General features: G+C 43.1%; 1 protein-coding gene across 1 annotated transcript; it reads left to right on the top strand.

The window, feature by feature from the left end:
* The first annotated feature begins 12,388 nt into the window (after nt 1-12,388).
* LOC139472215 (uncharacterized) lies at nt 12,389-14,798 on the top strand. Its single transcript, XM_071254590.1, has 4 exons — nt 12,389-12,538; nt 13,469-13,573; nt 14,060-14,138; nt 14,593-14,798. The coding sequence occupies exons 1-4, from the start codon at nt 12,389-12,391 to the stop codon at nt 14,796-14,798; spliced, it is 540 nt and encodes a 179-aa protein (XP_071110691.1).
* Nucleotides 14,799-15,189: the final 391 nt, after the last annotated feature.

Here is a 15,189-nt window from a genome sequence, read left to right as displayed (position 1 = left end):
TTGTTTTTGAGGGGATGCGCTGGATATATGTTTAGAACGAAATTCTATTAATACTAATATGCCACTTAGTTGAAATTGACCCTGAACTCTTAAAGGCAGGCAGTTGTTACGTCGGGGTGTGTGTATTAGAGCAAGGTGGTTATTCCAGGATGTACGCTATTTTCTACCTGAATAAGCAAAGTGTGGCCTATATGGAAAATAATGCAAGTGAAGAAGAAAAGGAAACACAAAGTTTATTAACATTATATGCAAATACTGGTATAAAATACAATGGATAATGGAAATAAACCAACTAAAATCATATAGGGATGAACTCATAACAATGTTATCAGGAGGTGAGGTGAAATGGGGTTTAACGTCGCGTCCAAGATTATTGCACTTGTATAGCGACGTGCATGCACATGTGTGTATGGCTGCTTGTACTAGTCCGGACTGATGCCGATTTCTAGTGCTAGCACACTGAGATACCATGCCGAGATTTAACGTCTTTTGGTATGACGCGGCCGGGGTTCCAACCACGGACCTTCCGCTCTTGCGGTGGACGCTCTACCACTAGACCACGGAGGCGGTCGCTATCAGGGGGAAATTGTCAAAGAAAATTTGTCTCAGTTACTTAAACTTTAGGCAGTTGCAGACATTCTTTGTGATTGATTGGTTGAGACAGAATGTGATGACTCTCAAGATCTGTTAACTCGGGAATATCCAGCAGGACATCCTGATCGAGGTCAATATCAGCAAGGTTGAAAACCTGAAATAGTAGTCCTTAGAAAAGTTACTTCATTTATGCTGTCACCAGCAGATGACACAATGATGTTTGCCATGCATGTTGGATTGGCAAGTGCAGTACTTGGTAATCTGTTGCAGCTTTTACAACGAAGAGAAGCTGATGTATTTGGGCCTTTCAGTTCAGATTTAGTTTTTGCCGAATGACACCCGACACGGGGACATCCATGGTAGCAGTCCAGACACCAGTGGTCCATGTGCAGTCCGTGTTATCACCAGGCGAGACCACTGTCTCCTTATCAAGTGTCGTCTGTACGTCGACGATATCGGCATCTTCTTTAACCAACTGGAAGAAAAAAAGATACGAACAATTAATTACTCCCGAGTCTGTAAGCCTGTCATGGAACAGTGTAGTGGCAGTGATATATTAGTTTGAGTCCGTATAGTAAGAATAGTGACAAACAAACGTTATTGAACCCATGACAGGAGGGTTATACCACGTCTAAGGGAGATAACTCTACAAATCATATTGTAGATGTATTTAGGAAATGACATCAAATTTCTTACATACCTCCAGAAATGTGTAGGCTGTCGTTGACATCTTTCTTTTCTTGTTACTTGTCAAAGATCTTTTAGAGATGAAATATTACATTTATATGAAAATAATAAATCGATGTTTGACGCGAGTCGAATTACACGTCTATGGAACTACTTTTCGTCTGTCGGAAGGACACAGTGGTTTTCAGACTAAGGCATGTAAAAAAACCAACAAAATCCTTTCCATAGTCATAAAAAATCTCTGCTAAAAGTAGAGTCGACTGTGCGATTCCGAATATATAATCAGCATGTGTTTAGGAATCCCTATCGAATAGTCATGATACCAGGTGTTCGCGGAAAGGTGAGCGTTTCCTGCCCCGCCGGAAGTCAGCGAGGAATACATAATAGAACCTTTGGCTTTTCTTGCCAAGTTACATATTCATTTTATCTCGTGACCGAAAATATTGACAATTTCGCTCGTCGCTGCACCACTCATGGAAGTATCAGTCCTGTCGGGTCATGCCATGAAATAAACATGCTATGTGACACAAAAAGACAAAGTGGGATGAGTGGGCGTGTGGTTGTATACTCCCCAGGGAGTTCAGAATGATAACTGGAATGCATACGAATTCACTCCTCGGGTAGCAAATACATACTCGCATTTAAGCCGAGCTGTCTGGACACGTGCGGTATATAAATGTACCCACATAAGCGTATAGAATATTGAATTCAATTTTTAAATAATACTAATGCTATAAAGGAACTCTCACGTCACTAGACTGGAAAGGGGATGTGTGTATGCTGTGGGAGCTGAGGAGATAAGTGCGTGAGTGAGTATGGTTTTGCGCCGCACCAGAAAAGGGCTTCACACGCTGTACATGTGGGGGTGGGGGTGGGGGGTGGGGGGTGGGGGGGGGGGGGGGGTGTGTGGAACAGGGGTCATTATCAAAAACAATTACACTACATCCCTTAACGCCACTTTAAGACTACCGTATTCGACGTAATAAGCGCCCCGCTCTAATAAGCGCCCATGCCGATATTTGCTAATATATTGGCTAGTGAACAATCCCAATTAGCACCCCTTCCAATTAATCAATGTACACAAGACTTATTTATTCGCGTATAATACGCACTGGTGTGTTATATGCACCCTTAATTATGGGAATTTAATTCTGGAAAAATATGTCTGTCGTACATAAACATTTCAGGCTGTCAGCATAAACCACGAAATTTATCTTTCTTAACTCACTGCTTTTTTCACCAAAATAATATTCTAATAAGAGCCCCCTATTCCTAATTTTGAGAGCGTCCTGGGCGCTTATTACATCGAATACGGTATGTCCCACTGACACGAGTTGCTAGCTCATTGCTATTCTCTCATGGTGTTGGGTGTGTAGTTATGTAGTTCAGATGATGACCATCGGCTTTCATTAAAGTGTTCAGATAGACTTCAATAATTTTAGTCAAACTTGGGAAGATACACGAAACAATAGTTCAAGGTATATTTTGCATATAGAATATGGGAGTGGTTTGGAACCAGAGACGTATTTAAGCTCTGAATGAAAACAAATTTCGTATTATATAATAATATATCGTTATATATATGGTCTTCTTAGATTATGTGATTGAGTGAGTGAGTGAGTGAGTGAGTAATATTTTACGCCGCTTTTAGCAATATTCAAGCAATATCACTGCGTAGGACACCAGAAATGGGCTTCACACATTGTGCCCATTTCGGGATTCGAACCCGGGTCTTCGGCGTGACGAGCGAACGCTTTAACCACTAGGCTACCTTCTTAGATTAAGGCATAATGAAGGTAGATAGTTGGAAATTGGTATTCCTTAATGATTACGCCCAGTTTGTAAATATGGAATAGAAGACGAGTCCTGCATACAATGAAATAAGAAAACGATAGCTTCCAGAGCATTTCTGTAATCATGTTAATATATACACATTAAAACTTCTTTCCTTAACCTCTTTTGAGTAGTACATATAATGCATATAAGCCTCGTTGTCAATTGTCAAAGACGTCAGCCTATATATTGTACACACTGTCATTTCTTCCCATTGTAGCCCTATACAATTGTATACAGTAGACTACGTTTATAACGAACACGCTTATAACGAACTGACCGATATAACGAACTTTTTTTTTAGTCCTGACCATTTGTTGTATAAATGCTGTATATAAGCTTATAACGAACTACGGTTATTACAAACTAAAATGAGTGGTCCCTTCGAGTTCGTTATAAGCGTAGTTTACTGTATGAGCCAGAGGCCTTCTACAATACTTATTCTTGGACTTTGACAAAGCTGCTTGCCACAGCAGGTCACCCTTCCGTTGAGAGGTATCTACTATCTACAGTGATAAACCACAACACCGAAATGCATCAGACGTTTATTACGTAACAGGTTGTCGGGAAGTTTATTTTGGCATTTTGTATGCTTTTAAAGCCTGTGATAATGAGGGTTATACCCCATCCTCCTGTTTGGTGCATCCAGCTCCGGTGGCTGCGACTCTAACTGGCTGTATCTTTGATATCGCACATACTCCAATAAGTCAAGCATTAAAGAAGCTGTAAGATAACTCGCAAGATCTTATGCTGACATTCAATGAATCGTCTCCGGTGGTGTATATTCTGGCATAGTATGACCATTAAACGTCTATTAGATTCATCAGAAGGGGCTATATGCTACAATAGCAACAATTTGCTTGTATTCCTTGGACGAAATCGTGGACAGGTATGAACGTTGGGTGTTACAAAACACTGGCTTAAACCTACGTACAATCTAGGGGGTGCTTACTGGACATTGCATAAAGGCGATATGAGCGGTTAATATGTAATAACAACTGGTTTAAACCTACACCAGTCTGGGGGCCTCTTTCACCAAGTGCACTCACTCCGGGAGGCGGGTATCATTCGATGGCAAGAACCGTGTCAATGACAGAACTCTGGACATTGTATTAGGAAATAATTATACAGAACTTCTTAGTTTCCATGACTGAATGTATCACAAGAAGACATTTTTTAGCATTCGTGAGACACTTCAGGCAAGTACTTGTTCGTAATGCCACAGTAGTTAGGCCAGAATGCAGTAATGGCGGCGAAGATTTTTGGCACTGAGAGAACCGACTACAAAGATGACGCCCTTGACGGTTTCTTTTGTGTTCAGCGTCAGATATTCGTTTTTAAGAGTAGACCAGTGGACTAGTGTAAACCATAAACCATATTTGTGGCTAGTCCTGTGTTGAAGGCGAAAGTGGTTTCCATGGTTGCATTTTATATTAAGAACTGGATCAGAATTATACTTCACTACCATCAGTGGAATTTTACATGTCCTACGCATGATTTAGTTGTCTCGGGCTAGCGGACAAGCGTTAAATTCGATGGCTGCTTTGTTTGATGGAGCACTGATGCCGGTTTCATGACGCCATGAAATCCACGTCTAAGTCTAACATGGATGCCCCACTCAGACACAGTGGTAAATGTCTGAGACATGCATCACTTCCGGCCTTCCTCGCAGATTAAGCTGATACGCCCTGATGTAACCGGAATACTTTATATAACTGCGCAGAGTTGCGTCCCTTTGGCACGCCAGAAACCTATGATCATTGGTTTGAATCCCGGTTCGCCCCGATTATGTTTCTAGGTTTGTCAGCACCATACCCGTGCTCGTGGGTTTCACCGAAGTGATAAACGTGAAAGACCCGCATCACTTCGGGCTTTCCTCCCACATTAAGCTGACACACCGTGATATAACTGTAATACTTTTCAAAGCGGCACTGAACCCAGCTCACTCACTCACTCTGTGCCAGATGATGTGATACTGGCAGTGATGGGGTTTTTTAGGACTGACTGGGGCTGTCTGGCAAATGGAAGGGGGAGACACCGCGGCGTTAATCAGTCAATAGATGCAGAAAGTAATGAACTAGCTGAGCGGGGATGGCGGGGAAATTGCCGTAATGGAGGTGTCTGTTTCTCATGGTCAAGTCCATCACAAGTGATGACCAACTTTACTGTATTCATTGAAACAAATTATTTGGAAGCTTACTGTCGTCTGCTTTCCCATTTTATAACATAACCTACCAGGTGTCTCGCAAAATGTGTCGTCTGCTTTTATAGCTGTGTCCGGTCACATGAAATGTCATTGTGCTGTTGTATGATTCAAAACGTCAACGCCAGAGTATAACCAACCTCGATTATCTGCTGGGAATTGTACATACATACGTACGTGCATTCGATTATTGAAATGTGAGAGAGCTGAGTCAACCGATGTTAACCCATTCAGGCTGGGAACCAGGGTTGAATAGTTTCAACCTGAGTAAACCCGCGTTAACCAAGGATAGCTTAGGCAGTATCCGAAATAAAACGCATAATAAAAAAGCAATCTTTGATATAACACAAAATGGTTGCCATGACGGAGGCATGTAACAGTCATGTGTATTGCTATACACGGAGGATCCAGTCGTCGAAGGCGCCGCAATTCGAAGTGCATAGTTGCGTCCCTTGGGCATGCCAGGAACTTATGATCATGGGTTTGAATCCCGGTTCGCCCCGATGATGTTTCTAGGTTTGTCAGCACCATACCTACTCGTGGATTTCACCGAAGTGGTAAACGTGTAAGACCTGCATCACTTTCCTCCCACATTAAGCTGACATGCCATGATATATCTGGAATTCTGTTACAAGCGCTCGAACCCCAACTGACTCACTCACTTACTTGCCTGTTTCCGTGTATTCGGATAATGTACTGTCACGGGTCCTTTAATACCACACTTAAAGCCCCGGTTGATATCACCTTCCCATGGGTGCACGTGCAGCACAGAGGCCTGTAAACTGTTCACGTGATCTACGCGATCTATTTGTGTGTATAAACACCTGTTTTCATAAAGGCTTTAAGGAGATAGTGTTATATCCAGACAGATTCTCTCTATGCAAGAGTGTTCGATCCACTCACATCAACAAACACGCTCCACCTTAAATCCACAAACCTCGGTGCATCAACGGAATCCTGCCCGGGTCGTGACCTTGAACTCAAGAACATCTGGCACGTGTACGTTCTAGCATGGGCATGTTTAAATCATATCATTAGCTGAAGACGTCCATGTTTCAGAGCCGCACATTCGCCTTAATTAGTTCAGTCATGTTTCGTACAGGTGAGATGCAACCAAGACCGAATCATTTTTACTGATATGTAATAGTAGAATATGACACCAACCGTGACGTCATGTAGATTGTTTGACGTCATACTGAGGTTATTGGATATTTCTCAACATCTGTTTAGAGAATCTATTTTATTTTTCTGACATATGATATTGGTTTTATTTGTTATATTTAATGTTCTGTTTCGATACTGAAATAATTACTCCTAGATGCACGGTTTCCCCAATGGAATAGGTAAGCAGACTGACACCAGGAGTAAAAAAGTGAGTGAGTGAGTATGGTTTTATGCCGCTTTTAGCAATATTCCAGCAATATCACGGCGGGGGACACCAAAAATGGGAATCAAACCCGGGTCTTCGCCAGAAACCTATGATTTTGGGTTCGAATCCCGGTTCGCCCCGATTATGTTTCTAGGTTTGTCAGCACCATACCCGTGCTTGTTGGTTTCACCGAAGTGGTAAACATCTGAGACCTGCATCACTTCGGGCTTTCCTCCCACATTAAGCTGACACGCCGTGATATAACTGGAATACTATTAAAAGCGTCGTTAAACCAAACTCACTCACTCACTCAATATCTCGGTGGAGGAAACCGGAAATGGGCTTCGCAAATTGTACTCATGAGGGGAATCGAACCCGGGTCTTCAACGTGACCAGCGAACACACTAACCACCAGGCTACCCGACCGCTGCTTAATTAGGAATGTTATTTAAAAATAGACAAATATGTTCTCAAAAATCCATGAAAACTAAGTTATCATGTTTTACCAAAAACAAAATCGTTCGCTGGCTATGCCGGGTATTTCGAGTTTAAAAACATGTTTTAGCTTTTGTTGTTTTACGCCGCATTCAGAAATAGTCCAGCTATATGAAGACGGCATATAATACTCGAGTCTGGACCAGACAATCCAGTGATTGACATCATGAACATCGATCTGCGCAAATGGGATGCGATGAGATGCATCAACCAAGTCAATGAGCCTGACCACCCGATCCCGTTGGTCGCCTCTTACGACAGGCATAGGTTGTTGAAGATCTATTTGAACACGGAATCTTTACGGGGCTTTCTAGGATGTGAGCACGCATTTCTTGAATAATCATTTAGCAAGTTTTCAAACTTCTTTGCTATCTTTTGAGTTATTTTCTTAGTTTGGTTGCTGTAAACTGTGGATGGTAGAAATGAAAACATCATCTTCTGGCTTCGGATGTCTGTAATGAGTTTTGGATGAGGCATTATCAACTGGGAGAGGTGTACAACACCAGTCTAAGCGTCCCACCAGCCTGGCGTAACGCACTTCCCACAACAGAGAAGACAGAAAAAACTTATCATTCTTTTTGACAACATCATAGATATTCGTTTAAAATTTCACTTAAATAGATATGCTGCTAATGTTTCCAGCTCATTATGTCTTGAAATTAAAATCGACGTTTCCGATGATGCCATTTCCAAATTGTGCACATCTGAGTGTCGTCATCAGGAGATGTTTACAAGCGGTAGAAGGTTTATCAGATCAAGCCAAACGCCTCCATGCCAATATGAGAAGTTATTTTAAGTGGGTAATGAGTCATCGCTTGAACCATACATCATGTCGGCTTGTTTTGTCTTCATTTACAACTAGTGTCATAAGAGTACTCCCTGAACCGCTCCGCCCTCGCTATTGCACCATGTTTATATCATCATGGCGTATGTACAGAGTAGATCTCTAGCACTCTGTTTGAGTCTCCATGGCGATCTCAGGACAGAACATATTTTAGTAACCTGTGGGTGTCTCGCCGTGGCGATCCCGTACACCCGTGAAGATCCGGGTTAGAATTGGTCTTTAACAACCCATGCTTGTCGTAAGAGGCGTTGACTTTGTTCATGTATGTCATCGTATCCACATTACGTAGATCGCTGCTCATGATGTCAATCCGTGGATTGTCAGGTGTAGGCTCGATTATTTACAGACCGCCGTCATACAGCTGGAATAATGCTGAGTGCGGCGTTAAACAAGAAACAAACAAAAACAAACAAACCAGGGATTGATCAAGCTATTATCAAGGGTTTAACAACAAACAAACAAACGATTCCGGTATTAATGGCCTTTAGTCCCCATGTTTGTCCCTGCATGTTGAGTCTTGGATCTCAATCATTAGTTGCAGACTCTCAAACAATCAGGCGACCTGGGTGGCACAGCGGTGTAGCGCCCCGCCAATTACTGCTGGTTTGAATCCCAGATTCTTGGTTTGACAGGGCTATGCCTGTACTCTTTGAATTTTAAGTGGCAGCTGTCCGAGATCTGCAACAATATGAACTGTACCTCTCCATCAAGCTGATAAATCTGCATTACTGATAAAGCGGCATTAAACCTAACTCACTCAAATATGTTTCTTCCAACACAGCTTGGAGGTTGTGGTTCAGTGAGTGAGTGAGTTCAGACCATCTTCGTCCTCGACAAGTTATGGAATGATATCTCTTCACCTTCCATCAATCACAGTGTTGCTATAAAGTACCGGCCAAAACAAAGTATAGACCCATGTTCGATGGTGGCTAACAATGAAACAAACAAAAAATGGTTCTCGATGGTGACGTATTTTATACGGGTCTGATACTTGTGTTTTGTACGCTATATTTGCAGTGTTTTTTGGCGACTGCTTTTAGCATAATAACGTTTGTAATGTTTTGGTCAAATACAACTTTCAAGTGGAACCTTCTTTTGCCCGGCAGTATAGTTTACATGACGCACCTCACTATAACGCTATCCTGTTTGTTATTTCAATTAACTTTGAATTTTCTGGCGGTTGAAAACAACACGTCCTTGATATCAATTGGGAGTAAATTTGTCATTAATGCCACATGGAATCTTATTATAATGCACATGTGACACAATGATATATGTATAAATGAAATACATTGGAAACATATAATGCTTAAGGCGTCACAGAATTATTTAACTGCTCTTACTCAAGTAAATGATACAGGTAAAGAAAACAGTCCATCGATCATATGGCCTGATAGCGTCTACTGATGAAGTAATTTGGTGCAAACTCAGACACATGCTTTCGAAGAGATGAGACATAATCCATATGACGTCAATCCTGGAATCAGAAGCAGATATATTTTGTGGGGGATTCGTTCTGTTTTATTTTGGTGGAACTAATTGGGACAGATGCACAACTTTTGAACATGGTGGGCAGACAACTCGTGATTTAACTTCGGACACACTTGGCGTGAAGGTTGTAGAACAGAGATGCGTGTCTGCGTGTGTCTGTATCTGTTTGTGTGTCTTTCTGTCTCCCCTAGTCTGTCTGTATGTGCCTGTCTATGTCTGTATGTGTCTGTCTATATGTGTATGTCTGTGTCTGTCTGTATGTGTATGTCTGTGTCTGTCGGTATGTGTATGTCTGTGTATCTGTATGTGTCTGTCTGTGTGTGTCTGTCTGTATGTGTCTGTCTGTATATCTGTGTCTGTCGGTATGTGCCTGTATATATGTGTATGTCTGTGTATCTGTATGTGTCTGTCTGTATGTGTCTTTCTGTATGTCTGTGTCTGTCGGTATGTGCCTGTATGTCTGTGTCTGCGCCTATGAAGCACCTATGAACGTCTGCTCGAAAATAACAAACCTCCTTTCACTGACAGAAAACTATACATAATTCAATGAAGTGGATCCACTTTCTGGAACTTCTGATCAAGACCTCTTTCATCTAGTTCAAACCATTCTTATGGTATTTCTTTCTGTTCATTTTTAATCTGTGTAAGTCACGAAACCGGGAACTGAACCTGCGTCAGTGAAGTTGACACTGTACCCACTGAGCTACCCCGCCCCAGCTGGCACACATTAACCATTCGACTCTTACTGATTGTCAGTGTCACATCACCACCCTCACCGCCAGCTGAGTCAAACACCAACAGTTTTAACACCTACAGTGTGGCAGAATTAAACCCCCACCTCCCTGGTAGCTGGGTTAAACACCTACAGTTTTGCCAGAATTAAACCTCCACCGCCCTGGTAGCTGGGTTAAACACCCACAGTGTTGCCAGAATTAAACCTCCACCTCCCTGGTAGCTGGGTTAAACACCAACAGTTTTAACACCTACAGTTTTGCCAGAATTAAACCTCCACCTCCCTGGTAGCTGGGTTAAACACCAACAGTTTTGCCAGAATTAAACCTCCACCTCCCTGGTAGCTGGGTTAAACACCTACAGTTTTGCCAGAATTCAACCTCCACCTCCCTGGTAGCTGGGTTAAACACCAACAGTTTTAACACCTACAGTTTTGCCAGAATTAAACCCCCACCTCCCTGGTAGCTGGGTTAAACACCAAAAGTTTTGTCAGAATTAAACCCCCACCTCCCCGGTAGCTGGGTTAAACACCAACAGTTTTGTCAGAATTATACCGACGGAATTAAACATCTACCATGTTGCACGTGTTACATTGTGGTAGGGCTAAACAGCTGTGATTCGGCAACGTGTAGATTTGTGGAGCCTGGTCATTATCGTTACGTAACGATATGCACTCAATCGCGTAATATCTAATTATTATTTTGTGCCTCTATTTGTGTAAACATCGGCATCAAAGAGATTTTTGCGAATTAGAAGAATAATTCAATAGATAAGGCTCTTAAACATTATCATATTTTCTCTTTATTCTTAATGGCTCCCTCATATTTTAAATTTTGCATAACCGAGGGCACCAAGGGCAACGTTCTGCGTGCTGATGGCGACGCCCAGACCCGCCTCGGTAGTTCCGGGTCACAAGATGGGGGATGCAATATTAGAGCCAGGTGATGAGATTGGTTGTGAAGAAGCCTGGATGCTATTATCCTCACGAGTAGAGGAGATGGGTGAAGTATACAACACACCCTAAAAAATGTCACGTTTATCACAGGAGGTGCGGTTTCTGTGCACCAGCATCGAACTAGAGATTTCACTGAGGCAGTCCACCTTTTTACCATAGACTGTGTGTGGGTGGGTTTCAGGTTGAACACCGCTTTTAGCAATATTCCCGCAATATCATGTAGGGGGACACCAGAAATGGGCTTCACCCATTGTACCCATGTGGGAAACTGAACTCGGGGCTTGCCCCAACTAACGTTTCGCCAGTAATGTAACGGTATGTATTTTGAAGAATTTCTCTAAATTTACAAAATCTCACGCTTATGACTTATTGGTAGAATAGGTCTGCACTAACCCATGATTGCCGTAAAAGGTGACTCTGCTTGTCGTTAGAGGCGACTAACGGGATCGGGTGGTCAGGCTTGCTGACTTGGTTGATGCATGTCTTCGTAGATGCGTCGATCGATGCTCAATCACTGGATTGTCTGGTCCAGACTCGATTATTTACAGACCATCGTCATATAGCTGGAATATTGATGAGTGCGACTTTGGACAACAAACAAACAAACAAACAAACTAAATATCCAACCTTGGCCTGCAGCCACTGTTCAGGACGGCGGCTTTTCTATTCGTCAACCAATAAGGGGTTAAACTATGGAATCCTGCCAATGGCTAGAATGCCACGTTGTCGCACCTTGGTTAATCAGCGACCATATACTAGTATCGGTGTATGGTCTCTGGGTTAATGTTGTCCTTTCTAGGATTCCATATTAAATACCATCTTCTAATTATCGCATATTTTCATCTGACAAGATACTGACGATTTAAGGATATTTAAGAAAGCATGCTGTTATTGTGACCCCGAATACACGCGAGACTTTCCAACGGTAGACAGTAGACACACATTCAAGTAGGTAATAGCAGAAAATCGCATTTTTCAGTTAAAATTCTAAAGTTTAAAAGTCTCCACACAAGCATAACATTCCACAAATGTTTTTTGACATATTGAAATTATCTTCTCCTTACATTACCACCAAATACTGAAATACTCGCAACACGCTTCACGCCACTGTACAGGACACGCCTGATTAGATAAGAGAACATGTTTCCAATGTCATATTCACAGACAATTCTCAGTCCGTGAATCATGTCATTCCTCAGATCCCTCCTCGTCACGTGCATGGTGACAGCGAGCACGTGCAGATTACCGTTTGACTGGTGCTCCCCACCTCAGTGGGAGGCGATTCAGGGAACACTGCGAGGAGTTTCCAAGGATGACATTCCCCACATGGAAGCGGTAGGCGAGACGTTGTTGTGATTATGTCAGTCGTTCGCGGTATTGCTGGTACATATGTCTTAACAAAGACGTTTCACGGGAGAACATAGTCGACCAAAGTAAACATTACGCTATGACGGCTTCTAAGACATTTGTCGAATCTCATTCAGAGAATGTGTTGATATTGGTTTAACGCACTTTGCACTGTATTTTAGTTAAAGTACGTTTCAGCTTAAAGTGTGAGGAAACGATGCATTTTATAGATATTTACCACTTTAGTTAAAACGAACGGGTATGGTGCTAACAAACCTTGGTTCTTGATCGGGGCGAATCCGGCAATGGAGTCCGGAAATAACAGGTCCTTGTACAGCTGATGACCGCCTCCGTGGTCTAATGGTAGAGCGTCCGCCCGGTGAGCAGAAGGTCTGGGGTTCGATCCCTAGGTGCGTCATACCAAAAGACGTTAAAAGATGGTACTTGTTGCTACCCTGTCTGGCGCTCGGCATTAAGGGGCTAAAACAAGAGCTGGTCGGCTCGGAGTCAGTATACTGTGTCTGAGTGGGGTGTTCATGTTAAACTGCGGCATGGTATCTCAGTGTGCTAGCACAATAAATCGGCATCAGTCCGGACTAGTACAAGCAGCCACACACACACACATACACGTGCATGAACGTTGCTATATAAGTGCAATAATCTTGGACGCAACGTTAAACTCCATTTCACCTCACCTTGTACAGCCGAGGGACGCAACAATCATAACTGATTACTTTACACAAACCTATACATACTATTTGTTTGTTTGTTGTTTAACTCAGTACTCAGCACTATTCCAGTGACAATAGAGGCTTAAATAGTCGAGTGCGGACAGACAAACCATGAATTGATATTTAAGCAAAGTCGCCCTGCACAGACTGCCACACGCCTCCAGGGTCTGTTGTTTTCTAACGCCAGAGCAACTCGAGGATACCGTACGACCTGAACCACTCGAGAATAGCGACCACACAACTCAAAGACGGAGCATCTCCTGATGTCAAGAAGATCTATGATTACACACAGGTGAGGTCTTGGTCAGTTTATAGTGACTGCAAGTTTCATTGTGGATGACGTTACTTCAGTAAGTGTAGGATACACATGCCAACCTCCATCCTATCCGACTTAATAGGATGTGCAGTTTCTCAAAGTTTAATACTTAGATCAACTGAGTGAATGAGTTGGGTTTAACGCTAACGCTATTACAGTTATATCATGGCGTGTCAGCTTAATGTGGGAGGAAAGCCCGAAGTGACGCAGGTCTCAGACGTTTACCACTTCGGTGAAACCCACGAGCACGGGTATGACGCTGACAAACCTAGAAACATAATCGGGGCGATCCGGGATTTGAACCAACGATCACAGTTTTCTGGCATGCCCAAGGGACGCAACTCTACACAGCGAATTGCGACTCCTTAGACGACAGGGTCATCCGTGCCCCCTCTAGATGAACTGAAAAAGTAGGTTGGTAAAAGTTAAGTTTCAGCGTACACGTATGTCTTTTTGTTTCAGAAAACGCTGTACATCATTGAAAATAACGCCTGTAGAAGAGTGTTGCTGAATGAAACTTTCAGAAAAGCCTGCATCCCCCGTGAGTTCGTGTGCTTTTTTAAAGAGCGCGACGTGTAATAGCGAATCTCACCGTCAAGACATGTGTGTCCTTTAACCGTGCCGGGATCAGTTAGATATAGGTTTCGAATACTAGAATGTCTCGAACCTTGCTATGTCCCCACCATATCCGCGCATGTGGGTTTCACCATTGTGGTAAACGTCTAAGACCTGTATCCTCGGGCTCCACCCACCCCACACCCCTGAACCCCTACCCCCAACACACACACCCCGCCCCTAACCCCAACACAAACACAGTAATCTGACACGCCGTGATATAACTGTAATAATGTTCCCAAAAGCCATCGGCCGCCTCCGTGGTGTAGTGGATAGAGCGCGTGCCGGAGATGTGCATGGGCGTTGCTACATATGTGCAATAAACTTGAACACGACGTTTGAACCCAATTTCACCTCACCTCAAACCCTTATTACGGCAGAGGACGCCTACTTCAGCTGGGACAAGACGAGATACGGCCTCGACTACAACAACGCTGTGTGGATACAGGAATTTCGGGGCTCCGAGGCCGGCATCAGTTACATCCTACAGACGACGTACGACCACATGCCGGTGTTTGAGACGATCTACGGAGATCATGACGGAGGTGACTACGACACTGTAGACTATACAATTTCTACCTTGTAGTGGCTCAGAAGTCAAATTAAAAACGAAACTTTAGAGGTATCTTGGGACTATGAAAGCATTTCTTTAAAATAATTGAAGCTCTAGGCTTTTAGAGCACACACACGCACTCACGCACGCAATCACGCACGCACGCACCCACGCACGCACACACACACACACACACACACACGCACGCACGCACGCACGCACGCACGCACACGCACGCACGCACGCACGCACACACACACACACACACACACACACACACACACACACACACTCATGTCATACAGTACTCTGACGCATTTAGCAGTAGGCTTAAATTTTATGAAATGCTGTGTGGCCTGTTAATGCTTTCGTGCATTTCTTCGTGCCGTTATATAATATATTTTGTCAAGGTAATTTGTTTTCT

The sequence above is a fragment of the Haliotis cracherodii genome, unplaced genomic scaffold (genome assembly GCF_022045235.1).
Source record: "Haliotis cracherodii isolate W230 unplaced genomic scaffold, xgHalCrac1.p SCAF_24, whole genome shotgun sequence".
Taxonomy (NCBI): domain Eukaryota; kingdom Metazoa; phylum Mollusca; class Gastropoda; order Lepetellida; family Haliotidae; genus Haliotis; species Haliotis cracherodii.
This window is presented reverse-complemented; position numbering and strand designations above follow the sequence as displayed.

Excerpts from the sequence above, each read along its gene's own strand:
- LOC139472215 (XM_071254590.1), top strand. The coding sequence starts at position 12,389 with ATGTCATTCCTCAGATCCCTCCTCGTCACGTGCATGGTGACAGCGAGC. Across the intron at positions 12,539-13,468 it reads ACATTCCCCACATGGAAGCG|AGCAACTCGAGGATACCGTA; the intron begins GTAGGCGAGACG and ends TTCTAACGCCAG. Across the intron at positions 14,139-14,592 it reads CAGAAAAGCCTGCATCCCCC|AGGACGCCTACTTCAGCTGG; the intron begins GTGAGTTCGTGT and ends TTATTACGGCAG.